Source organism: Oncorhynchus gorbuscha, linkage group LG01 (genome assembly GCF_021184085.1).
Source record: "Oncorhynchus gorbuscha isolate QuinsamMale2020 ecotype Even-year linkage group LG01, OgorEven_v1.0, whole genome shotgun sequence".
Taxonomy (NCBI): Eukaryota; Metazoa; Chordata; class Actinopteri; order Salmoniformes; family Salmonidae; genus Oncorhynchus; species Oncorhynchus gorbuscha.
The window spans coordinates 65,504,810-65,531,648 of NC_060173.1; the positions used below are offsets into that span (position 1 = coordinate 65,504,810).

The 26,839-nt window shown below is 44.7% G+C and overlaps 1 protein-coding gene across 1 annotated transcript in view; it reads left to right on the top strand.

Moving 5' to 3' along the window:
* LOC124045917 (striated muscle preferentially expressed protein kinase-like) overlaps positions 1-26,839 on the top strand; it is a 185,881-nt gene that overhangs the window by 68,529 nt on the left and 90,513 nt on the right. The window contains exons 8-10 of the mRNA XM_046365772.1: positions 10,472-10,638; positions 13,109-13,197; positions 21,191-21,366. Coding sequence (XP_046221728.1) covers positions 10,472-10,638; positions 13,109-13,197; positions 21,191-21,366 — 432 coding nt within the window. The remainder of the gene's footprint in view (positions 1-10,471; positions 10,639-13,108; positions 13,198-21,190; positions 21,367-26,839) is intronic.

Sequence of the window (26,839 nt, forward strand, 5' to 3'; positions counted from 1 at the left end):
TCCATTGAATTGTTTCCATTTTCTGTTTTAGAAAGATTTGCACAAATAGGAAAAGATAGAGGGTATCATCATAAAACAATATTATTTTAAATATGATACATGTTAAATTGAGGAGAGCTTGACATTTTCCAGTTAAGTGCCTGCACCTGCTGTCCTTTCAAATTTCAAATGCAAATGTTTCAGTTGGGCAATTAGGTTCCTGCAAGAACCCCCACCAACGAAGGAGGTACTCGATGAACCCCACCTTCTATGGGGTTCTTGGAAGAACCTTTTGGGGGACATTTTCAGTGCCAAGAACCCTAAGGTTCTTCTAAGAACTTTGAGGATCTTAGCGGAACCCTTGTTGGACCCCTAATGTTTAGAGTGTAATTATCCACAGCTGGATTAATAGGCCCAGGTGGAATGAATGTAGATGGATCTAAACACACTTTTCATGGGGACAGAGGTTGCAAGCTCTAAAGAACAGTTTGTGATGTGCATATGAATTAGTAGTCGAAACGGGTTGCAGTTGTTCATTCTAAAATTACAGGGTGATTTGCTACTATATGTATTGTTTTGTATATATTTTCTGTAAATAGTTCACTAAAGTTTATTGAACCATACCAGCCGCCTACCTTGTTTTCTTTCTCCAATCAAATAAAACAAATTGTATAATAGACAAAGTAAGAAATATTTTTAAAAAACAGCTTCATCTCAATGTATTTTACATTTTTAAGTTTTTGAAATATATTCAATTCTCCTTTCTCTTGTTTATTATATGGCTATATTCCCACTAATATTCCTTTGTGTAATTAAGCTTTTAGATGTGTATTTTTCTGTCTTTATAATGATAATAATAATACATTTGTAGAGCGCATTTCCTATTTGCTTTTTGCAAATCATTTGACCACTGCAGTTTGAGATAATTTATCCTCTTTTATTTATGAAAAGAAGCAGATACTGGCCATTATTATTTACATTTTTTTTTCTGATATTTTAGCTCAATTGATTTATATTATGGTGTTTCTATTCAATAAAAATCTAAAATACATTTGACAGCATATGTATTTCCTACCTAAAAACGTTTTAATACATTTGAACTCCTTCAAAATAGGAACTACATATTCTAATGTTAGAAAGAATAATATAAACTAGATATAGGCTACGGTGGGTGCTCCACTGGATGTCATAAGGTGTACGCACCAATTGGTAAGTCGCTCTGGATAAGAGCGTCTGCTAAATGACTTAAATGTAAATGTAAATGTGGGTGGGGTTGGCTTGTCATGTATTGTCATATATTGTCATGTCTTGTCCCTGTGCTTTCTCTTCTATTCGTTTCCCCCTGCTGGTCTTATTAGGTTTCTTTCCCTCTCTCTATCCCTCTCTCTCTCTCTCTCTCTCTCTATCGTTCCGTTCCTGCTCCCAGCTGTTCCTCATTCTCATAACGACCTCGTTTACTCTTTCACACCTGTCCCCTATTTTGCCCTCTGATTAAGTCTCTATTTCTCTCTCTGTTTCTGCTTCTGTCCATGTCGGATCCTTGTTTGCTGTGCTGTGTTCTTGTTCCGTCCTGTCGTGTTTTGCCTTCATCAGATGCTGCGTGTGAGCAGGTGTCTCTGTCAGCTACGGCCTGCGCCTACCCGAAGGGACCTGCAGTCTGTGGCCGCTTATCCTGTTATTCCCCTCTACAATCTAGAGGATTTCTGTTATCCCCGTTTGGACATTTCCTGTTAAGGATTCAGGATTCGTTATTTTCTGTTTGGACTTGAATAAACTCAGTTTCTGTTAAGTCGCTTTTGGGTCCTCACTCACCTGCATAACAGAAGGATCCGACCAAGAATGGACCCAGCGACTACGAATCTTCGCAACTCAGCCGTCGAGATCAAGGGAGCGATGCTCGGCAGACACAAGCAGGAATTGTCTGCTGCTCGGCATGCCGTTGAGACCCTGGCCGCTCAGGTCTCCGACCTCTCAAGACAGTTTCACAATCTCCGTCTCGATCCACCAGCTACTTCCTGGGCTTCCGAGTCTCCGGAACCCAGAATTAATAACCCACCGTGTTACTCTGGGCAGCCCACTGAATGCCGCTCGTTTCTCACCCAGTGTGATATTGTGTTCTCTCTCCAGCCCAACACATACTCAAGGGGTAGAGCTCGTATTGCCTACGTCATATCTCTCCTTACTGGACGGGCTCGTGAGTGGGGCACGGCTATCTGGGAGGCAAGGGCTGAGTGTACTAACGAGTATCAGAACTTTAAAGAGGAGATGATACGGGTTTTTGATCGTTCAGTTTTTGGGAAGGAGGCTTCCAGGGTCCTGGCTTCCCTATGTCAAGGTGATCGATCCATAACGGATTACTCTATAGAGTTTCGTTCTCTTGCTGCCTCCAGTGACTGGAACGAGCCGGCGTTGCTCGCTCGTTTTATGGAGGGACTCCACGCTGAGGTTAAGGATGAGATTCTCTCCCGGGAGGTTCCTTCCAGCGTGGATTCTTTGATTGAACTCGCCATCCGCATAGAACGACGGGTAGATCTTCGTCACCGAGCTCGTGGAAGAGAGCTCGCGTTAACAGTGTCCCCCCTCTCCGCATCACTACCATCTCTTCCCACTGGCACAGGTGTTGAGCCCATGCAGCTGGGAGGTATTCACATCTCGACTAAGGAGAGGGAACGGAGAATCACCAACCGCCTCTGTCTCTATTGCGGTTCTGCTGGACATTTTGTCATTTCATGTCCAGTAAAAGCCAGAGCTCATCAGTAAGCGGAGGGCTACTGGTGAGCGCTACTACTCAGGTCTCTCCATCAAGATCCTGTACTACCTTGTCGGTCCATCTACGCTGGACCGGTTCGGCAGCTTCCTGCAGTGCCTTGATAGACTCTGGGGTTGAGGGCTGTTTTATGGACGAAGCCTGTGCTCGGGAACATGACATTCCTCTCAGACAGTTAGGGGAGCCCACGGCCATGTTCGCCTTGGATGGTAGTCCTCTCCCCAGTATATTATGTGAAACACTACCTTTAACCCTCACAGTATCTGGTAACCATAGTGAGACCATTTCTTTTTTGATTTTTCGTTCACCTTTTACACCTGTTGTTTTGGGTCATCCCTGGCTAGTGTGTCATAATCCTTCTATTAATTGGTCGAGTAATTCTATCCTATCCTGGAACGTTTCTTGTCATGTGAAATGTTTAATGTCTGCTATTCCTCCTGTTTCTTCTGTCCCCTCTTCACAGGAGGAACCTGGTGATTTGACAGGGGTGCCGGAGGAATATCATGATCTGCGCACGGTCTTCAGTCGGTCCAGAGCCACCTCCCTTCCTCCTCACCGGTCGTATGATTGTAGTATTGATCTCCTTCCGGGGACCACTCCCCCCCGGGGTAGACTATACTCTCTGTCGGCTCCCGAACGTAAGGCTCTCGAAGATTATCTGTCTGTTGCTCTCGACGCTGGTACCGTTGTGCCTTCTTCCTCTCCCGCCGGAGCGGGGTTTTTTTTTGTTAAGAAAAAGGACGGTACCCTGCGCCCCTGCGTGGATTATCGAGGGCTGAATGACATAACGGTTAAGAATCGTTATCCGCTTCCCCTTATGTCATCAGCCTTCGAGATTCTGCAGGGAGCCAGGTTCTTTACTAAGTTGGACCTTCGTAACGCTTACCATCTCGTGCGCATCAGGGAGGGGGACGAGTGGAAAACGGCATTTAACACTCCGTTAGGGCATTTTGAATACCGGGTTCTGCCGTTCGGTCTCGCTAATGCTCCAGCTGTCTTTCAGGCATTAGTGAATGATGTACTGAGAGACATGCTGAACATCTTTGTTTTCGTTTACCTTGACGATATCCTGATTTTTTCACCCTCACTCCAGATTCATGTTCAGCACGTTCGACGTGTTCTCCAGCGCCTTTTAGAGAATTGTTTTTATGTGAAGGCTGAGAAGTGCGCCTTTCATGTCTCCTCTGTCACATTTCTCGGTTCTGTTATTTCCGCTGAAGGCATTCAGATGGATCCCGCTAAGGTCCATGCTGTCAGCGATTGGTCCGTCCCTAAGTCACGTGTCGAGTTGCAGCGCTTTCTCGGTTTCGCGAATTTCTATCGGCGTTTCATTCGTAATTTCGGTCAAGTGGCAGCTCCTCTCACAGCCCTTACTTCTGTCAAGACGTGCTTTAAGTGGTCCGTTTCCGCCCAGGGAGCTTTTGATCTCCTCAAGAAGCGTTTTACATCCGCTCCTATCCTTGTTACTCCTGTCGTCACTAAACAATTTATTGTCGAGGTTGACGCGTCAGAGGTGGGCGTGGGAGCCATTCTGTCCCAGCGCTCCCATTCTGACGATAAGGTCCATCCTTGCGCGTATTTTTCTCATCGCCTGTCGCCGTCGGAACGTAACTATGATGTGGGAAACCGTGAACTGCTCGCCATCCGCTTAGCCCTAGGCGAATGGCGACAGTGGTTGGAGGGGCGACCGTTCCTTTTGTCGTTTGGACTGACCATAAGAACCTTGAGTACATCCGTTCTGCCAAACGACTCAATGCGCGTCAGGCTCGTTGGGCGTTGTTTTTCGCTCGTTTTGAGTTCGTGATTTCTTATCGTCCGGGCACTAAGAACACCAAGCCTGATGCTTTATCCCGTCTCTTCAGTTCTTCTGTAGCCTCTACCGACCCCGAGGGATTCTCCTGTGGGGCGTGTTGTCGGGTTGACTGTCTGGGGAATTGAGAGACAGGTAAAGCAAGCACTCACTCACACTCCGTCGCCGCGCGCTTGTCCTAGTAACCTTCTTTTCGTTCCCGTTTCTACTCGTCTGGCCGTTCTTCAGTGGGCTCACTCTGCCAAGTTAGCTGGCCACCCCGGCGTTCGGCGTACGCTTGCTTCTATTCGCCAGCGGTTTTGGTGGCCTACTCAGGAGCGTGACACGCGCCGTTTCGTGGCTGCTTGTTCGGACTGCGCGCAGACTAAGTCAGGTAACTCTCCTCCTGCCGGTCGTCTCAGACCGCTTTCCATTCCCTCTCGACCATGGTCTCACATCGCCTTAGACTTTATTACCGGTCTGCCTTCGTCAGCGGGGAAAACTGTTATTCTAACGGTTGTCGATAGGTTCTCTAAGGCGGCTCATTTTATTCCCCTCGCTAAGCTTCCTTCCGCTAAAGAGACGGCACAAATCATCATTGAGAATGTGTTCAGAATTCATGGCCTTCCGTTAGACGCCGTTTCGGACAGAGGTCCGCAATTCACGTCTCAGTTTTGGAGGGAGTTTTGTCGTTTGATTGGGGCTTCCGTCAGTCTCTCTTCCGGTTTTCATCCCCAGTCTAACGGTCAAGCAGAACGGGCCAATCAGACTATTGGTCGCATCTTACGCAGTCTTTCTTTTCGAAACCCTGCGTCTTGGGCAGAACAGCTCCCCTGGGGAGAATACGCTCACAACTCGCTTCCTTCGTCTGCGACCGGGCTATCTCCTTTTCAGAGTAGCCTTGGGTACCAGCCCCCTCTGTTCTCGTCCCAGCTCGCCGAGTCCAGCGTTCCCTCCGCTCAGGCTTTTGTCCAACGTTGTGAGCGCACCTGGAGGAGGGTCAGGTCTGCACTTTGCCGTTATAGGGCGCAGACTGTGAGAGCCGCCAATAAGCGTAGGACTAAGAGTCCTAGGTATTGTCGCGGTCAGAGAGTATGGCTCTCCACTCATAACCTTCCCCTTACGACAGCTTCTCGCAAGTTGACCCCGCGGTTCATTGGTCCGTTCCGTATTTCTCAGGTAGTTAATCCTGTCGCAGTGCGACTTCTTCTTCCGCGACATCTTCGTCGCGTCCACCCAGTCTTCCATGTCTCCTGTGTCAAATCTTTTCTTCGCGCCCCCCGTTCGTCTCCCCCCCCCCCCGTCCTTGTCGAGGGCGCACCTATCTACAGGGTCCGGAAGATTATGGACATGCGTTCTCGGGGACGTGGTCACCAGTACTTAGTGGATTGGGAGGGGTACGGTCCTGAGGAGAGGAGTTGGGTTCCATCTCGGGACGTGCTGGACCGTTCGTTGATCGATGATTTCCTCCGTTGCCGCCAGGGTTCCTCCTCGAGTGCGCCAGGCGGCGCTCGGTGAGTGGGGGGGGGTACTGTCATGTATTGTCATATATTGTCATGTCTTGTCCCTGTGCTTTCTCTTCTATTCGTTTCCCCCTGCTGGTCTTATTAGGTTTCTTTCCCTCTCTCTATCCCTCTCTCTCTCTATCGTTCCGTTCCTGCTCCCAGCTGTTCCTCATTCTCATAACGACCTCGTTTACTCTTTCACACCTGTCCCCTATTTTGCCCTCTGATTAAGTCTCTATTTCTCTCTCTGTTTCTGCTTCTGTCCTTGTCGGATCCTTGTTTGCTGTGCTGTGTTCTTGTTCCGTCCTGTCGTGTTTTGCCTTCATCAGATGCTGCGTGTGAGCAGGTGTCTCTGTCAGCTACGGCCTGCGCCTACCCGAAGGGACCTGCAGTCTGTGGCCGCTTATCCTGTTATTCCCCTCTACAATCTAGAGGATTTCTGTTATCCCCGTTTGGACATTTCCTGTTAAGGATTCAGGATTCGTTATTTTCTGTTTGGACTTGAATAAACTCAGTTTCTGTTAAGTCGCTTTTGGGTCCTCACTCACCTGCATAACATGGCTAAATAATTAAAACTGAATAGGCCTAAAGAATAGTGATGAAGTAAAGGAAAAAGGCAGAGCATGCCCAGAGCTTGTGGCTGAGCAATACCAGAGCGAAATTGGATCAGAAGAGAAGGCTGACACCATTTTTTTGGAACCCGACTTGCTGTGACTATTGATATGGAGATTGCGCAGACATAGCTGCTGCCCACTCTGTTGCCTATTTAGCTTCTGCTGAGTGCTCCCACTGCCACTCCTCCCTCATTGACATGGAGTGCTCAAGCGTGATTTATTTTTTCAGATGGGGTGTTAGGCTATATGCAGCTATCCTGCTGTACACAAAAGACATGATCGACATTTTTGTACAAATGTTGTCTGTTGTAACAGTAATTTATCCAAGCACATCAAACACTGAATCAGAATCTGGCTGTACAGGAGATGTTCAACGTCTCCACTCATGCCAAATTCTCGTTCAACACAAGCAAGACACATAGAGGCAGCGATTGTTTTCTCATTATGATTGCAAACATTGACTATTTCTTTTTCCAGCAACTCTCGCTACGATATGGCAGTATAATATCTAGGAAGATTATCATCACAAATAAAAGGTAGTCTAAAGCAGTAGTTGACAAACAACGAAAGGAAAAATAGTGCTCTGGGCGATGCAAAACAAACTTGCCCATTGTCAGACCCTGGTTACTGGTCTGGGTAAACATTTTTGAGCTGCCTAGAACGCTCTGCTGCCCAGAGGTGGAGAAGCTTGGTAGCCTACTCATGCGGTAATGGCACGATAATTTAGTAGCGCAATAGCAGTTGGTAGTGACTGTATGTAGTTAAAACACAGATTGTTTTATGCCCCAATGCAAAACTCAAGTGGGAGTTGTATTATTTTTTCAGTAACTCTGGCTAGTAGATATGATATGGCAGCAACTATAAAGATTAGCCTACATCATCACACAAAACACTTTCTTGCTTGTTCTTGCTCCAGTCCAATATATGGGGACTGTGTCCTTATGCAACAGCAATATTCTTTACAGCTGACAGAGACAGTTGTCTATCCATCAATAAATATTTGTAGGGATTTTTTTAAATTTTAGCTGTTCAGTAATATGAGGCAGAGATAAAGTTATTATAAACACTGATACAAGTCATTTATTTGTCATACTTATGAATTGAAATGCTTATAAGCCTTACTGTATTTATAAATGTTTACAATTAAATGTTTACAAATAAATGTTTACAATTAATGTTTAATTAATACAATTACTATTTATTAGTGTTGTGAATGCAGATACTTTTTATGTCCCGCCTACCGTGTGGGGTGATTGGCAATAGTGTTGGCAATAGTGTTGGCCAATCATCAGTCAGCACCACATTCATGTTCTTTGTAACTCTCATTTTGGGGCAATTGATTTGATGTATGGCCCCAGCATAGAACCCATATTGAAGAGAATACGATTTGTTGTGGTCCTTCCACCCATGTCATCCACATCAGCTGTACAGTGAGTTATTAGTTAGCTAGATTCATAGTGCTAGCCAGGTTAAGGTTAGCAACTGAGGTGACAGCATTAGCTAACGTTAGCTCACACTCAGTGAAGATCTCAAACCACAGTTTATAAATAATTTATAAGTGCTAATAAATAAATGTTATTATAAAATGTGACAGAATATTAAAAAGAGTTTTAAGTACAAATGATTTACTCATCATTACACATTGACTTGAATGTTTGCCATTGCTTCCTATCTTCCCATCAGTTCTCTTTTTTAGATGTAACATCACAGCCATTCAAGTCACATGTATCAAATCAAATCCAATTTTAGTGTGTTAGTATACTGTAATGTAGCTGTATGGAGGAAACCTTTTCAAAGCATATATTCTTTACAATATCACCATGGACACTAATTCACATGCACGTACAGTACGTATTGATTTGTCTGTAATCTTGTGGTCATTGTCCTGTTGGTACGTACATCTTTGCCTCAGTCTAAGGTCATTTCCAACCTGATGCAGGTTCTCATTAGGAATTTGCCTGTATTTAGCTCCATTCATTGTTCCCTCTATCCTTACCAGTCTCACAGTCCCTGCCACTGAAAAGCATCCCCATAGCATGATGCTGCCACTACCATGCTTCACAGTAGGGATGGTGTTAGATGGGTGAAGAGCTGTGCCTGTTTTTTTTTTCAGAAATAACGCTTTGCACTCAGGCAAACGAGTAAAATGTTTGTCTCATCAGACCACATAATCTTTTGCCTTATGATTTGAGTCTTTCACATGCCTTTTTGCAAACACCGGACGTGCTGTCATGTGCCTTCTCAGGAGTGGCTTCCATCTGGCCACTCTCCCATAAAGCCCAGATTGGTGATTTGCTGTAGATACTGTTGTCCTTTTGTCAGGTTTTCTCATCTCAGCCAAGGAACTTCGTAGTTCTGTCAGAGTGGGTTCTTGGTCACCTCCCTGACCAAGGTCCTTTTTGCCCGGTTGCTCAGTTTGGTCAGACGGAGTCTTGGTAGATCTTTATTCTTTATTTTTTTCAACTTTCAACACTCTAGAAATTGTTTTATACTCTTCCCCAGATATATGCCTCATCACAATTCTAACTCCGAGATCTGGGGACAGTTCCTTGGACTTCATGGTATAGTTTCTGCTCTGACATGCACTGTCAACTGTTGGACCTTATATAGACAGGTGTGTTTCTTTCTAAATCATGTCCAAACAATTGAATTGGCCACAGGTGGACTACAATCAAGTTGTAGCGACATCTCAATGATGATCAAAGGAAATCGGATGTAACTGAGCTCATTTTGACTCTTTTTTAAATTCAGGCTGTAACACAACAAAATGTGACTCACCACCTGAAGCAAAATGTGACTTGGATATTACCCTGTTTCCATATTTGTGTGTGGAATTGTTCTTTGTGTAGGGTGTTACGCTACAGGCTGGCTTGCGCTAGGTTTGTTTCTAAACTAGGCTTGTTTGTTTTGTTTAATCCGGTTCATGTTACCATGGTTGTGCTTTGTGCTGCCTCGCCTGTGCCTTTGGGCCAGGGTGTATATTAAAGTTTTCCTGTTATCACCCATCTCTGCTCTCCTGTGCCTGACTTCCCGACAACCAGTCACCCACCCAGTTACAGAATTCCACATCTTGCCCCTGTTGTGGTGGTAGACGAGCGCGTCCAGGAGTAGCGGTCACGACAACGCTGAATTAAATTACAAATTAGATCCATAATATCGACTGAAACATGGCAAACGTTTTTTATAGTCAAACCTCACTGTGTTTTTCAAATATCTATTCGAAAATATATCAACCGGGACAATTGGCTTCTCAGTAGGAGCGAGAGAAAAAATGGCCGTCTATTACGCACAAATCACTCTGTGAGCCCCCACCTGACCACTGACGCTATGTTGTCGTTTGCGCTCATTTTTCAAAATAAAAGCCTGAAACTATGTCTATTGACTGTAGACATATTAGGGAAGCCATAGGAAATGGAATCTGGTTGATATCCCTTTCAATGGTCAAAAGGGATGCATAGGAACGCAGAGGTTTCAAAATAAGAGTCACTTCCTGATTGGATTTTTCTCAGGCTTTTGCCTGCAATATCAGTTCTGTTATACTCACATACAATGTTTTTACAGTTTTGGAAACTTTAGAGTGTTTTCTATCCTACGCTGTCAATTATATGCATATTCTAGCATCTGGTTCTGAGGAATAGCCTGTTTACTTTGGGAACGTTATTTTTCCAAAAATGAAAATAGTGCCTGCTAGCTTTAAGAGGTTTTAATGACATAAAACAATTAAAGCCTTGTTCACCTTTGGATACTGCGATCACAACATGGAATAAAGTACATTTTCTATTTGATTCTTCATCTTATTATAATGTATATTCAACAGAGCCCATGCAGGAGCCGCAGGGGAACCTGGGTGTTCTTAGGGACATCAGCAGCCCTATCACATCTGATGAAGAGTACCTCAGCCCACTGGAGGAAGGCATGGATTTTGGAGGGCCTGAGACAAGGAAGATAGTCGACACACGATTCAAGGAGCCCCCTGCATTCCAGGTGAGACTGTAACACTGATCCCAAAAGGATCTCTCGTGTATCACTTGGCTATCCTTCACTTTACATTATACTCTTGTGGTAAAGTTAAGCATAGGGGCAAGGACAATTTGCAAAACACTGTAAAATCTACAAATTGTTTTAATTAAACTTAATTTCAAAGCACATATTGTATGGTGATTCATGCAATGGATGTTCCAGTAACGCTTTACATGACACCCAGCGTCATAACAGGTTATGACACGATCATAACCATGTCTTAACAACTGGCATAACTTGTCATAACCTGTTATAATGTGATCATAACTGTCATGACATATATTTAGACAAAAAAAGAAACACATCTTTTTCAGGATCCTGTCTTTCAAAGATAATTCATAAACATCCAAATAACTTCACAGATCTTCATTGTAAAAGGTTTAAACACTGTTGCCCATTTCCCATAAAGAATTAATGAACATTCACCCTGTGGAACGGTTGTTAAGACATTAACAGCTTACAGACGGTAGGCAATTAAGGTCACAGTTATGAAAACGTAGGACACTAAAGAGGCCTTTCTACTGACTCTGAAATACACCAAAAGAAAGATGCCCAGGGTCACTGCTCATCTGCTTGAACGTGCCTTCGGCATGCTGCAAGGACGAATGAGGACTGCAGATGTGGCCAGGGCAAGAAATTGCAATGTCTATACTGTGAGATGCCTAAGACAGCGCTACAGGGAGGCAGGACGGACAGCTGATCATCCTCGCAGTGGCAGACCATGTGTAACAACCTCTGCACAGGATCGGTCCATCCAAACATCACACCTGCGGGACAGGTACAGGATGGCAACAACAACTTCCTGAGTTTTACCAGGAACGCACACTCCCTCCATCAGTGCTAAGACTGTCCGCAATAGTCTGAGAGAGGCTTGACTGAGGGCTTGTAGTCCTGTTGTATGGCAGGTCCTCACCAGACATCACCGGAAACAACGTTGCCTATGGGCACAAACCCACCGTCACTGGACCAGACAGGACTGGCAAAAGTCCTGCTCACTGATGAGCCACGGTTTTTCCGTTGGAGGAATGAGCGTTACACCAAGGCCTGTACTCTGAAGCTGGATCGTCATGTGTCCGTCATGGTCTGGGGCAGTGTGTCATAGCATCATTGGACTGAGCTTGTCGTTATTGCAGGCAATCTCAACGTTGTGCATTACAGGGAAGACATCCTCCTCCCTAATGTGGTACCCTTCCTGCAGGCTCATCCTGACATGACCCTCCAGCATGACAATGCCACTAACTATACTGCTCGTTTTGTGCGTGATTTCCTGCAAGACAGGAATGTCAGTGTTCTGCCATGGCCAGCGAAGAGCCCGGATCTCAATCCCATTTAGTACGTCTGGGACCTGTTGGATCGAAGGGCGAGGGCATGGGCAATTCCAGCCAGAAACGTCCAGGAACTTGCAGGTGCCTTGGTGGAAGAGGGTCACAGCAAGAACTTGCAAATTTGGTGCAGTCCATGAGGAGGAGATGCACTGTAGTACATAATGCAGCTGGTGACCACATCAGATACTGACTGTTACTTTTGATTTGTATCCCCCCTTTGTTCAGGGACACATTATTCCATTTCTGTTTGTCACATGTGTGTGGAACTTATTAATTTTATGTCTCAGTTATTGAATCTTGTTATGTTCGTACAAATATTTACACATGTTAAGTTTGCTGAAAATACACGCAGTTGACAGTGAGAGGACGTTTTATTTTTTGCTGAGTTTATATTGCATTATTTTATGGCTGGTTATGGAATCTACATAAGAGTGTCAAAACCCACATCACCTACCACACATGTCAAAACATTCCATTACACCATAGACAAGATGTCATGTTTTATATATATTTTTTAAATTTACCATTTTAAATGATCATTGTCATTGCACACACATTGATGTCAGACATGCACCTACCCCAATGCTATGTTGCTGATGACTGGGATGAATGCAGGAGTAGATTTCAGGAGAAGGACAATACATCCTTGTTTTGACTGATGATTGATGTAAGGGAAAGTACGTGATATGCCTATTGGGCTTGTATGATTATGATGGTCATAAAGCTTCTTGACAGTGTCATAATCTGTATTTTCTTAATTCAAGTAAAGTCCTACAGGATGGTCATAATGCTTCATGACAGTTTCTACAAGTTATTTAAAATATAATGGGAAAAAGAACATGACTGTAAAGAATTCATTACAACAACAAAGGGTTTAAGAAACAAACTTTCTAACAAAAGGAAACTTCTTGGCAGGGAAAAAATTAATCGGAAAAAATGTAAGTTTTGACACTCATATGACATTATATATGTATTATGAGACTGTGTGTCATGTAAAGTGTTACCAATGTTCCATATAGTGTAGTTTGCATTTCAAAAGTGACAGCATGGAAATGAGTCTATGTGCTGTCAACTCCCATTTCAAAATGACTCATCCTCTGTTTTAACAGGTAACTATGAATGATCAAGCGGTCATTGAGGGGCAAGAAGTGACCATGTCTGTCCGACTAAATGGACAGCCCAAACCCATGCTTTATTGGTAGGTTTCCTTACGCCATTAAATCATCAATTCAATGCTCTGTGTATTTAATCTTAACTGAAAAAGCCTGCTGTAATGTACAAGAGTTATTGATACAATACAGAATTTGTTTTGTCATGCATTCACCACATCACCAAAGGTACAGTATGTGAACACCTGCTCGTCAAACATCTCATTCCAAAATCCTGGGTAATGATATAGAGTTTGTCCCCCCTTTGCTGTAATAACAGCCTCCACTCTTCTGGGAAGGTTTTCCACTAGATGATGGAACATTGCTGCCCAGACTTGCTTCCATTCAGCGAGGTCGGGCACTGATGTTGGGGGATTAGGCTTGGCTCGCAGTTGGCGTTCCAATTCATCCCAAAGGTGATCGATGGGGTTGAGGTGAGGGCTCTGTGCAGGCCAGTCAAGTTCTTCCCAACCGATCTCAAAAAAACATTTCTCTATGGACCTCCCTTTGTGCTGAAACAGTAAAGGGCCATCCCCAAACGTTGGCCCCAAGTTGGAAAAACATAATTGTCTAGAATGTCATTGTAGGCTGTAGGGGTAAGATTTCCCTTCACTGGAACTAAGGGGCCTAGCCCGAACCATGCACCGGACCATTATTCTTCCTCCACCAACCTTTTCACTATGCATCGGGGCAGGTTGCGTTCTCCCGTCATCTGCCAAACCCAGATTCGTCCGTCGGACTGCCAGATGTTGAAGCGTGATTCATCACTCCAGAGAGCCATTTTCACTGCTCCAAAGTCCAATGACGTCGAGCTTTACAGCTCTCCAGCATACGCTTGGCATTGTGCATGGTGATCTTTGGCTTGTGTGCGGTTGCTCGGCCATGGAAACCCATTTCATGAAGCCCCCGACGAACAGTTCTTGTGCTGACGTTGCTTCCAGAGGCAGTTTGAAACTCGGTAGTGAGTGTTGCAATCGAGGACAGATTATTTTTTACGTGCTGCGCCCTTCAGCACTCGGTGGTCCCGTTCTGTGAGCTTGTGTGGCCTACCACTTCGAGGCAGAGCCGTTGTTGCTCTTAGACCAGGCCTGGGAAATGATTTTATATGGAGGGCCCCATCATATGACAGGATTATACATCATGTGTATGACTGTGTTGACAGATTTATCTAGTGTAATTCACTTATTTAACTTTAACATATAAACCACATCCCATGTTCTCCTATTGGTAGGTATTTTCATTACTACATTTTACTTAATTTATTACATGCAATGAACTACTGTCATGCAGGTGAAAGAGGACCCAAACGCGACTTAACAGAAACAGAGTTTATTAAAGTCCAAAACGGAATAACAGAAATCCTCTAGATTTGTAGAGGGGAAAACAACTGGAGAAGCGGCCACAGACTGCAGGTCGCCGGGTAGGCGCAGGCCGTAGTCGACTGAGACACCTGCTCACACGCAGCGTCTGATGAAGGCACAAAACACGACAGGACAGGGTGATACACAATCACGGCAAAAACACGACAGGACAGGGCGAAACGCAATCACAGCATGGTGAATACAATACAAGGAACCGACGGCACAGGAACGGATCACAAAGGAATAAATAGGGACTCTAATCAGGGGAAAGGATCGGGAACAGGTGTGGGAAGACTAAATGATGATTAGGGGAATAGGAACAGCTGGGAGCAGGAACGGAACGATAGAGAGAAGAGAGAGCGAGAGAGTGAGAGAGGGAGGGGGAGAGAGAGGGATAGGAGGGAAAGAACCAAATAAGACCAGCAGAGGGAAACGAATAGCATGGGGAGCACAGGGACAAGACATGATAATAAATGACAAACATGACAGTACCCCCACTCACCGAGCGCCTCCTGGCGCCCGAGGAGGAACACTGGCAGCAACGGAGGAAATCATAGATCAAACGGTCCAGCACGCCCGAGAAAGAACCCAACTCCTCTCCTCAGGACCGTAACGAAAAACGATAAAAAGGGAAACTAGGGTACTACTCTAAAAAAAAAATGAGAACTAGGGACAGACTGAGACACAGCAAGGGCAGGGACAAGAACAGGAGAGATGCGATGGCAGGGAACAGACTGAGACCCAGCAAGACCAGGAGCAGAAGCAGAAAAAAATTACCAGACTTCTTCTGCGCAGTCTGAACACGCAGCCACGAAACGGCGCGTGTCACGCTCCTGAGTCGGCCACCAAAAGCGCTGGCGAATAGACGCAAGAGTGCCTCGAACACCGGGATGACCAGCTAACTTGGCAGAGTGAGCCCACTGAAGAACAGCCAGACGAGTGGAAACAGGGAAAAAAGGAGGTTACTAGGACAAGCGCGCGGCGACGCAGTGTGCGTGAGTGCTTGCTTAACCTGTCTTTCAATTCCCCAGACTGTCAACCCGACAACACGCCCATAAGGAAGAATCCCCTCGAGATCAGTAGAAGCCACAGAAGAACTAAACAGACGGGATAAGGCATCAGGCTTGGTGTTCTTGCTACCCGGACGGTAAGAAATGAAAAACAACGCCCAACGAGCTTGACGGGCATTAAGTCGTTTGGCAGTGATGTACTCAAGGTTCTTATGGTCTGTCCAAACGACAAAGGAACGGTCGCCCCTCCAACCACTTCGCCATTCGCCTAGGGCTAAGCGGATGGCGAGCAGTTCACGGTTACCCACATCATAGTTGCGCTCAGATGGCGACAGGCGATGAGAAAATAAGCGCAAGGATGAATATCGTCAGACTGGAAGCGCTGGGATAGAATGGCTCCCACGCCTACCTCTGAAGCGCCAACCTCGACAATAAATTGTCTAGTGACGTCAGGAGTAACGAGGATAGGAGCGGACGTAAAACGTTCTTTTAGAAGATCAAAAGCTCCCTGGGCGGAACCGGACCACTTAAAACACGTCTTGACAGAAGTAAGAGCTGTGAGAGGGGCAGCAACTTGACCGAAATTACGAATGAAACGCCGATAGAAATTAGCGAAACCTAAAAAGCGCTGCAACTCGACACGTGACCTTGGAACGGGCCAATCACTGACAGCTTGGACCTTAGCGGAATCCATCTGAATGCCTTCAGCGGAAATAACGGAACCGAGAAAGGTAACGGAGGAGACATGAAAAGAGCACTTCTCAGCCTTTACGTAGAGACAATTCTCTAAAAGGCGCTGTAGAACACGTCGAACGTGCTGAACATGAATCTCGAGTGACGGAGAAAAATCAGGATATCGTCAAGATAGACAAAAACAAAAATGTTCAGCATGTCTCTCAGAACATCATTAACTAATGCCTGAAAAACAGCTGGCGCATTGGCGAGACCGAACGCAGAACCCGGTACTCAAAATTGGATTAAACGCCGTTTTCCACTGCCCCTCTCTGATGCGCACGAGATGGTAAGCGTTACGAAGGTCCAACTTAGTAAAGCACCTGGCTCCCTGCAGAATCTCAAGGCTGATGACATAAGGGGAGCGGATAACGATTCTTAACCGTTATGTCATTCAGCCTCGATAATCCACGCAGGGGCGCAGAGTACCGTCCTTCTTCTTAACAAAAGAACCCCGCCCCGGCCGGAGAAGAAGAAGGCACTATGGTACCGGCGTCAAGAGACACAGACAAATAATCCTCGAGAGCCTTACGTTCGGGGAGCCGACAGAGAGTATAGTCTACCTCAGGAGGCGTGGTCCCTGGAAGGAGATCAATACTACAATCATACGACCGGTGAGGAGGAAGGGAGTTGGCTCGGGACCGACTGAAGACCGTGCGCAGATCATGATATTCCTCCGGCACTCCTGTCAAATCGCCAGGTTCCTCCTGAGAAGTAGGGAGAGAAGAAACGGGAGGGATGGCAGACATTAAACACTTCACATGACAAGAAATCCAGGATAGGATAGAATTACTAGACCAATTAATAGAAGGATTATGACATACTAGCCAGGGATGACCCAAAACAACAGGTGTAAACGGTGAACGGAAAATCAAAAAAGAAATAGTCTCACTGTGGTTACCAGATACTGTGAGAGTTAAAGGTAGTGTCTCAAATTTGATACTGGGAAGATGACTACCATCTAAGGCAAACATGGGCGTAGGCTTGTCTAACGGTCTGAAAGGAATGTTATGTTTCCGAACCCATCCATGAAACAACCCTCAGCCCCAGAGTCAATCAAGGCACTGCATGTAGCACCTGAACCGGTCCAGCGTAGATGGACCGACATAGTAGTACAAGATCTAGATGAAGAGGACTGAGTAGTAGCGCTCACCAGTAGCCCTCCGCTTACTGATGGGTTCTGGCCTCTTACTGGACATGAATTAACAAAATGTCCAGCAACTCCGCAATAGAGGCACAGGCGGTTGGTGATCCTCCGTTCCCTCTCCTTATTCGAGATGCGAATCCCTCCCAGCTGCATGGGCTCAGTCTCAAAGCCAGAGGAGGGAGATGGTTGCGATGCGGAGCAGGGAAACACCGTTGATGCGAGCTCTTCCACGAGCCCGGTGACGAAGATCTACCCGTCGTTCTATGCGGATGGCGAGAGCAATCAAAGAGTCCACATCTGAAGGAACCTCCCGGGAGAGAATCTCATCCTTAACCACTGCGTGGAGTCCCTCCAGAAAACGAGCGAGCAGCGCCGGCTCGTTCCACTCACTAGAGGCAGCAAGAGTGCGAAACTCAATGGAATAATCCGTTATGGACCGTTCACCTTGGCATAAGGAAGCCTTTAGAAGCCTCCCCACCAAAACTGAACGGTCAAAAACCCGAATCATCTCCTCTTTAAAGTTCTGGAATTTGATAGAGCAATCAGCCCTTGCCTCCCAGATAGCTGTGCCCCATTCTCGAGCCCGGCCAGTAAGGAGTGAAATGACGTAAGCAACCCGAGCTCTCTCTAGAGTATGTGTTGGGTTGGAGAGAGAACACAATCTCACACTGCGTGAGAAAGGAGCGGCACTCAGTGGGCTGCCCGGAGTAGCAAGGTGGGTTATTAACCCTAGGTTCTGGAGGCTCGGCAGGCCAGGAAGTAACAGGTGGCACGAGACGTAGACTCTGGAACTGTCCAGAGAGGTCGGAAACCTGAGCGGCCAGGTTCTCCACGGCATGGCGAGCAGCGGACAATTCCTGCTCGTGTCTGCCGAGCATGGCTCCTTGGATCTCGACGGCAGTGTAACGAGCGTCTGAAGTCGCTGGGTCCATTCCTTGGTCGGTTCCTTCTGTCATGCAGGTGAAAGAGGACCCAAACGCGACTTAACAGAAACAGAGTTTATTAATGTTCAAAACGGAATAACAGAAATCCTCTAGATTGTAGAGGGTAGGCGCAGGCCGTAGTCGACTGAGACACCTGCTCACACGCAGCGTCTGATGAAGGCACAAAACACGACAGGACAGGGTGATACACAATCACGGCAAAAACACGACAGGACAGGGCGAAACGCAATCACAGCATGGTGAATACAATACAAGGAACCGACGGCACAGGAACGGATCACAAAGGAATAAATAGGGACTCTAATCAGGGGAAAGGATCGGGAACAGGTGTGGGAAGACTAAATGATGATTAGGGGAATAGGAACAGCTGGGAGCAGGAACGGAACGATAGAGAGAAGAGAGAGCGAGAGAGTGAGAGAGGGAGGGGGAGAGAGAGGGATAGGAGGGAAAGAACCAAATAAGACCAGCAGAGGGAAACGAATAGCATGGGGAGCACAGGGACAAGACATGATAATAAATGACAAACATGACAACTACACAGAGGGAAAAGTTCACTGTGCATTCAACACCACGGACAGAACTCTTATTAACGGTTATGCACAAAAACACAAGAAAGAGAGAGAGCTCAACATTACATTTGGCTAGGGGGGCAGAATCCTGAATATCTGCCTGACTGACGTGCCCAAAATAAACTGCCCGTTACTCAGGCCCAGAAGCTAGGATATACATATAATTGGTAGAATATGATAGAAAACACTTTGAAATCCATTCAGATTTTTGTTTTGAGGTCACAGGCCTTTCCAATGGAAGTCTATGGCTCTATATATAAAAAATAGCTCACAGATTGCAGTTCCTAGCGTTATACAGGGTTTCAGGCTTGTTTCTTGAAAAACAAAAAAGTAATTGTAGTTTTTCCAAAGTGAGCTAATCAGGAATGGTAGGCTTTTGGCCCGCGTGAATGAGAGCACACTCTTCGTTACTTTCCTTTCCTATTGAATTCTGATCTTTCCGTCTGAAATATTATTGTTTATTTACATATTAGGGTACTAGAAACATTGTTTGACTTGTTTGGACAAAGTTTACCAGTAGCTTTTTGGATTCCTTTGTATGCATGTTGAAGTTGTGGATTACTGAAATTAATGTGCCAACTAAACAGACTTTTTTGGGCATAAAGAAGTATAAGGAAGGACTTTATCAACAAAACAAACATTCATTGTGTAGCTGGGACCCTTGGGATTGCAAACAGAGGACGATCTTCAAAGGTAAGTGATTTATTTAATCTCTATTTGTTATTTTGATGTGGGGCGCTGTCCTCAGGTAATCGCATGGTATGCTTTCTTGGAATCTGACAACGCAGTTGGATTAACAAGATGTTAAGCTTTTAAATGATATAAGACACTTGTATATTCATTAATGTTTAATATTATGATTTTGTCATTTGAATTTGGCGCCCTGCAATTTCACTGGATGTGATCCCGCTACGGAACACCTAGCACAAAGAAATACTACTCAATCAGTGTGAGGAGTGAAGTCTCTGATGGCCATTGACTAGAGCAGTGAAGTCAGGTATAGTTTCTGATGTTGCTATGCGTAGGATTGCTGAGGTTAGAGTCAGTATGACCTTGACTTGTTATATTTCATCACTGAAAATGTCTGTTCACATACATAGTTTGACCCAAACAGTACAAACATCTGACAACGCAGTTAGATTAACAAGAAGTTAAGCTTGTAAATTATATAAGACACTTGTATGTTCATTAATGTTTAATATTACTGTTTGACGCAAACAGTACAAACATCTTCTGAGCATGACTCCTAGTCTTTGGAAAGTTTTGTTCATCGAGAGATGCATAGAACCTTGTCAGTGACATTGTTTGAATAGTTCTCCAATCACTGCATCAGACTGAAGATCGATAGGCTCAAGTTGCAGGTCAGTGGGAGTGTTATCCACATTGAAAGTAAAAGGAGAGGATTTAACAGCATGTCATTTTCCAACACTTTGAAATCCTCAAAACAACAAGAAAACGCACCATTGAAATCCACATATTTTCCTTTCATTTTCCTTTCATTTGCAATCTCCAACTTTAGTTGTTTGCTGAATGCAGTTTTGTTAAAAGTCCTTGCTGCTTTTGCAACTGGGAAAGCAACTATTTCGATGCACTTGCCCTCTGCTCTGAAGACATTCCTATATTTCTCTGCATGCTTTGTCTGGAAGTGTCGGGACAAGTTGTAGTGTTTCAAGACAGCAATGCTCTCTTTGCACACCAAGCACACAGCTTTCCCTGAAACCTAAATAAAGAAATAATTTGATGTCCACTCTTGCTTGAACACCCTACATTCATTGTCTACTTTCCTTTTCTTTGAAAAACAACGGCCCTTGGCCAGGCCTGTCCTAGACGTTTCCACCGCACAATAACAGCACTTACAGTTGACTGGGGCAGATCTAGCAGTGCACAAATTTGACTAACTGACTTCTAGGAAAGGTGGCATCCTACAACGGTGCCACGTTGAAAATCACTGAGGTCTTCAGTAAGGCCATTCCACTGCCAATGTTTTACTATGGAGATTGCATGACCGTGTCCTCGATTTTATACACCTATCAGTAACGGGTGTAGCTGAAATAGCCGAATCCAGTAATGTGAAAGGGGGTCCAAATACTTTTGTATATTGTATCTTGCCATTAGAGTTTTGTGCATGGCATGGTTCACATTGGCAAGACAATGGTTGCTAGGTTTCTATATTTACAATGTAGTCTTTATAAAACCAGTATACTGTAGTTCCCTCTCCATTGTAATGCATCTCTAAACATTGCAAAACATTTCTAAATATAGAACTCTCTCTTTGTTCAGGCTGAGGGACAGGGAGACGATAAAAACAGACTTGCGCCACACAGTGCGTGAGACCAAGGATGGCACTTTTGAAATGACCATCAACTCTGCTCAGAAGTCGGACATGGGAGTGTACACCTGCAAGATCATCAATGAGTATGGAACAAAGCAGTGCACATGCAAACTGGAGGTGAAAGGTACAGTACAGCAAGGCTGTCTATTTCCAATCCCTCTCTTTGCTGTATGCCAATCAAATAATACGAAACGTTGGATAACATATTTGTTATGTGAGGTACATATAATGCCTTATAACACCTATACTGTGTCATAACACTGACTCTAAGCTTAGTAATAAGAGCAGTTGTTCTACCTGCACAATGTGTAAGCTTGGCAGAGAGCTTACACTCTTCCAGTAAATAATCAGAAGGCATTGGTACCGTTAAGAATATTTAGTAGAAGACTTTTTGTTTGAAAACTGTAATAGATACAGAAAGGAGAAACTGTATGAGAAAGTCACTATATACATTCACACAAACGGATACAACTAAAGAACAGCATCTCTATCGCGAGATAGCAACAAAAACTAGCCTAGCTAAACAACATGACCGTGCAGATATGATGACAATCACAGGAAAGGTACCACTAAACATATACACATAATCTAAGTGTCCATTTACAGTAGCTTAATAACTATGATTTAGCTTTGTCACCAGAGATATCTGAACACTTAAAATAGCTAGATAAATCCAAAAACCAAGAAGCTAAATTCCATCCTAAAACGATAGCTAGCATGCTAACGCACAATGTTAAGTGAATGGGTGATAGTTAGCGTAATTAGCTTAGGATCATCGGAATTAAGGAAACTAGAATAAACATGTAAAAAACATAAATATTATAGAAACTCAATTTGAATTAGCAAAAGCATTTTCTAATAGCTCGAAAGTATGTAAAGACTCATCTTTAACCAAGGCCGACTAAGGTGAAAAAATTGAGCTTGTATGTCTGTTCTGTTCTGACAGGAAATAGCTCTGCACTGAAATAGTACCCAAATTGAACACTAGATGACAACATAGGACAACATACTACTTTGTACAGAAGTACAGCTATCATAACAGTAGTATTAAGCTATAGATTCACAAGTCATTAAAACAATGTAATAAGCAGTGGTGGAAAAAGTACCAAATTGTTATACTTGATTAAAAGTATTGTAGCGACCCTCACAGACAGCTATGTATTATGCTGTTAGTTGTTTGTGTTGTTTGTGCAAGTTTTTTAAAATATTTTTTTATTTTTAATTTTACCTTTATTTTACTAGGCAAGTCAGTTAAGTTAAGTTTAAGACCATGTTTAGCCATTGTTCTCTCTCTTACGTCTGGTCTTCACAAGAGAAGGTCACGGTTGTTTTATATGGGTATCTTTGTCGGTGACATCGCCTCACTTCAGGTCCTTAGAAAACTATGCAGTTATTTGTTTTTTTAGGTATTAATTCTTACATTGTTAGCCCAGAAAATCTCAAGTGTTATTACATTCAGCCGGGAATAACTATTGGATATAAAAGTGATGTCAACTTATCAACATCACGACCAGGAATACGTCTTTCCGGAAGCAGATCCTTTGTTCGAATTCCACCCTGGACATGGGTTCTTATCTCGGAAGAAGACCCAAAACAACGCAGTCGCAGCAGGAAAGGCAGACGGACCGGCCTACTGGTCATATTCAGAAGGCGAGCACACTATCCACCGCTTCCGAGGATATTAATCGCCAATGTCCAATCTCTAGATAACAAGGTGGACGAAAATAGGGCCCGAGTTACCTTCCAGAGAGACATCAGAGATTGTAACATTCTCTTTTTCACGGAAACATGGCTCACTCGGGACAGAGTTGGTACAGCCACCGATTTCTTCATGCATCGTGCCGACAGAAACAAACATCTCTCTGGTAAGAAGATGGGCGGGGGTCTATGCCTTATGATTAATGACTCATGGTGTAATCACAACAACATACAGGAACTCAAGTCCTTTTGTTTAGATGACCGAGTATTCCTTACAATCAAATGCCAACCACATTAGCTTCCAAGAGAAGTCTCTTCGATTATAGTCACAGCCGTGTATATCCCCCCAAGCAGATACCTCGTCAGCCCTGAATTAACTTTACTGAAAACCATATATCATGAGGCTGCATTTATTGTAGCTAGGAATTTTAACAAAGCTAACCTGAGAACAAGACTTTCTAAAATCTATCAGCATATAGATTGCGTGACACTAGCTGGTAGAATTCTGGATCATTACTCCTCTAACTTCCGCGAGGCATACAAAGCCCTCCCCCGTCCTGCATTCAGCAAATCTGACCATGACTCCATTTTGTTGCTCCCAGCCTATAGACAGAAACTAAAACAGGAAACGCCCATGCTCAGGTCCATCCAACGCTGGTCTGACCAATCGGATTCCACGCTTCAAGATTCCTTCAATCACTTGGACTGGGATATGTTCCGAATAACCTTAGACAATAACAGTGATGTATACGCTGACTTGGTGAGCGAGTTTATTAGCAAGTGCATCGGCGATGTTGTACCCACCATGAATATTAAAACCTTTCCTAACCAGAAACCGTGGATTGATGGCAGCATTCGCACAAAACTGAAAGCACGAACCACCGCTTGTAATCATGGAAAGGTGACAGGAAACATGACCTAATACAAATAGAGCAGCTGTTCCCTCCGCAAGGCAATCAAACAAGCAAAGCGTCTGTATAGAGACAAAATAGAGTCGCAAATCAACGACTCAAACACGAGACATACTGTATGTGGCTACCAAAGCCTGTGGGCTCTCCTTCTCCGTGGCTAACTTGAGTAAAACATTTACACCTGTTAACCCTCGCAAGGCTTCCGGCCCAGGCGGCATCCATAGTTGGGTCCTCAGAGCATGCGCAGATCAGCAGTCTGGTGTGTTTACGGACATATTCAATCCCTCCCTATCCAGTCTGCTCTCCCCACATTCTTCAAGATGGCCACCATTGTTCCTGTTCCCAAGAAAGCTACAGTAACTGAACTAAATGACTATCACCCCGTTGCACTCACTTCTGTCATCATGAAGTGCTTTGAGAGGATCATATCACCTCCACCCTATCTGATACCCTAGACCCACTCCAATTTGCTTACCGCTCCAATAGGTCCACTGACGATGCAATTGCCATCACACTGCCCTATGCCATCAGGACAAGAGGAATACCTATGTAAGAATGCTTTTCATTGACTACAGCTCAGCATTTAACACCATAATACCCTCCAAACTTGTAATTAAGCTCAAGACCCTGGGTCTTGACCCCGCCCTGTGCAACTGGGTCCTGGACTTTGACGGGCCGCCCCAGGTGGTGAAGGTAGGAAACAACATCTGCACCCCGTTGATCCTCAACACTGGGGCCCCACAAGGGTGCTTTCTCAGCCCTCTCCTGTACTCCCTATTCACCCATGACTGCGTGCCATGCATGCCTCCAACTCAATCATCAAGTTTGCAGACGACACTACAATGTTAGGCTTGATTACCAACAATGACGAGATGGACTACAGGGAGGAGGTGAGGGCCCTCGGAGTGTGGTGTCAGGAAAATAACCTCTCACTCAACTTCAACAAATCAAAGGAGATGATCGTGAACTTCAGGAAACAGCAGAGAGAGCTCCTCCCCATCCACATCTACGGCACAGTAGTGGAGTAGGTAGAACGTTTTAAGTTCCCCGGCGTACATATCACAGGCAAACTGAAATGGTCCACCCACACACACATTGTGTTGAAGAAGGCACAACGACGTCTCTTCAACCTCAGGAGGCTGAAGAAATTTGGCTTGTCACCTAAAACACTCACAAATATTTACAGATGCACAATCGAGAGCATCCTGTCGGGCTGTATCACCGCCTGGTACGGCAACTGCACCATTCTCAACCGCAAGGCTCTCCAGAGGGTAGTGCTGTCTGCACAACGCATCACCAGGGGCAAACTACCTGCCCTCCAGGACACCTACAGCACCCGATGTCACAGGAAGGCCAAAAAGATCATCAAGGAAAACAACCACCCGAGTCACTGCCTGTTCACCCTGCTATCATCCAGAAGGCTATCATCTGGTTTCCGAGCCGGTCACGGGTGCACCTCAGCCACGCTCAAGGTACTAAACGATATCATAACCGCCATCGATAAAAGACAGTACTGTGCAGCCATCTTCATCGACCTTGCCAAAGCTTTCGACTCTGTCAATCACCATAATCTTATCGGCAGACTCAGTAGCCTCAGTTTTTCTGATGACTGCCTTGCCTGGTTCACCAACTACTTTGCAGACAGAGTTCAGTGTGTCAAATCGGAGGGCTTGCTGTCCGGTCCTCTGGCAGTCTCTATGGGGGTGCCACATGGTTCAATTCTCGGGCCGACTCTTTTCTCTGTATATATCAATGATGTTGCTCTTGCTGCGGGCGATTCCCCGATCCACCTCTATGCAGACGACACCATTCTGTATACTTCCGGCCCGTCCTTGAACACTGTGCTGTCTAACCTCCAAACGAGCTTCAATGCCATACAACACTCCTTCCATGGCCTCCAACTGCTCTTAAACGCTAGTAAATCCAATACTCTACTCAGCAAACTGGATGCAGTTTATCACAGTGCCATCCGTTTTGTTACTAAAGCACCTTATACCACCCACCACTGCGACCTGTATGCTCTAGTCGGCTGGCCCTCGCTACATATTCGTCGCCAGACCCACTGGCTCCAGGTCATCTACAATTCCATGCTAGGTAAAGCTCCGCCTTATCTCAGTTCACTGGTCATGATGGCAACACCCACCCGTAGCACGCGCTCCAGCAGCTGTATCTCACTGATCATCCCTAAAGCCAACACCTCATTTGGCCGCCTTTCGTTCTAGTTCTCTGCTGCCTGTGACTGGAACAAATTGCAAAAATCGCTGAACCGATCGCTGCAGCTGTACATAATCCATCTGTAAACAGCCCACCCAATTTTACCTACCTCATCCCCATACTTTTTATAATTATTTACTTTTCTGTTCTTTTGCACACCAATATCTCTACCTGTACATGACCATCTGATCATTTATCACTCCAGCACACAATGTATATAGACTCTCTTTTTTCTACTGTGTTACTGACTTGTTAATTGTTTACTTCATGTGTAACTCTGTGTTGTCTGTTCACACTGCTATGCTTTATCTTGGCCAGGTCGCAGTTGCAAATGAGAACTTGTTATCAACTAGCCTATCTCGTTAAATAAAGTTTAAATAAAAATTAAAATAAATAAAAAGTAACTTTAAATAACGCCACTTTAATAATGTTTACATATTATATTACTCATCTCATATGTACAGTATATACTGTATTCTATACCATCTACTGCATCTCACCTATGCTGCACAGCCATCGCTCATCCATATATTTATATGTACATATCCTTATTCATCCCTTTATATTTGTGTGTATCAAGTAGTTGTTGTGAATTTGTTAGATTTCTTGTTAGATATTACTGCATTGTCAAAACAAAAAGCACAAGCATTTCACTACACATTAACATCTGCATGTGACCAATAACGTTTTATTTGATTTTGATTTGATTTGATATTTGGCGTGGACTATGGCCAAGCAGTAGCCTGTGAGGAGTTGGGTTAATAAACCGTGAAT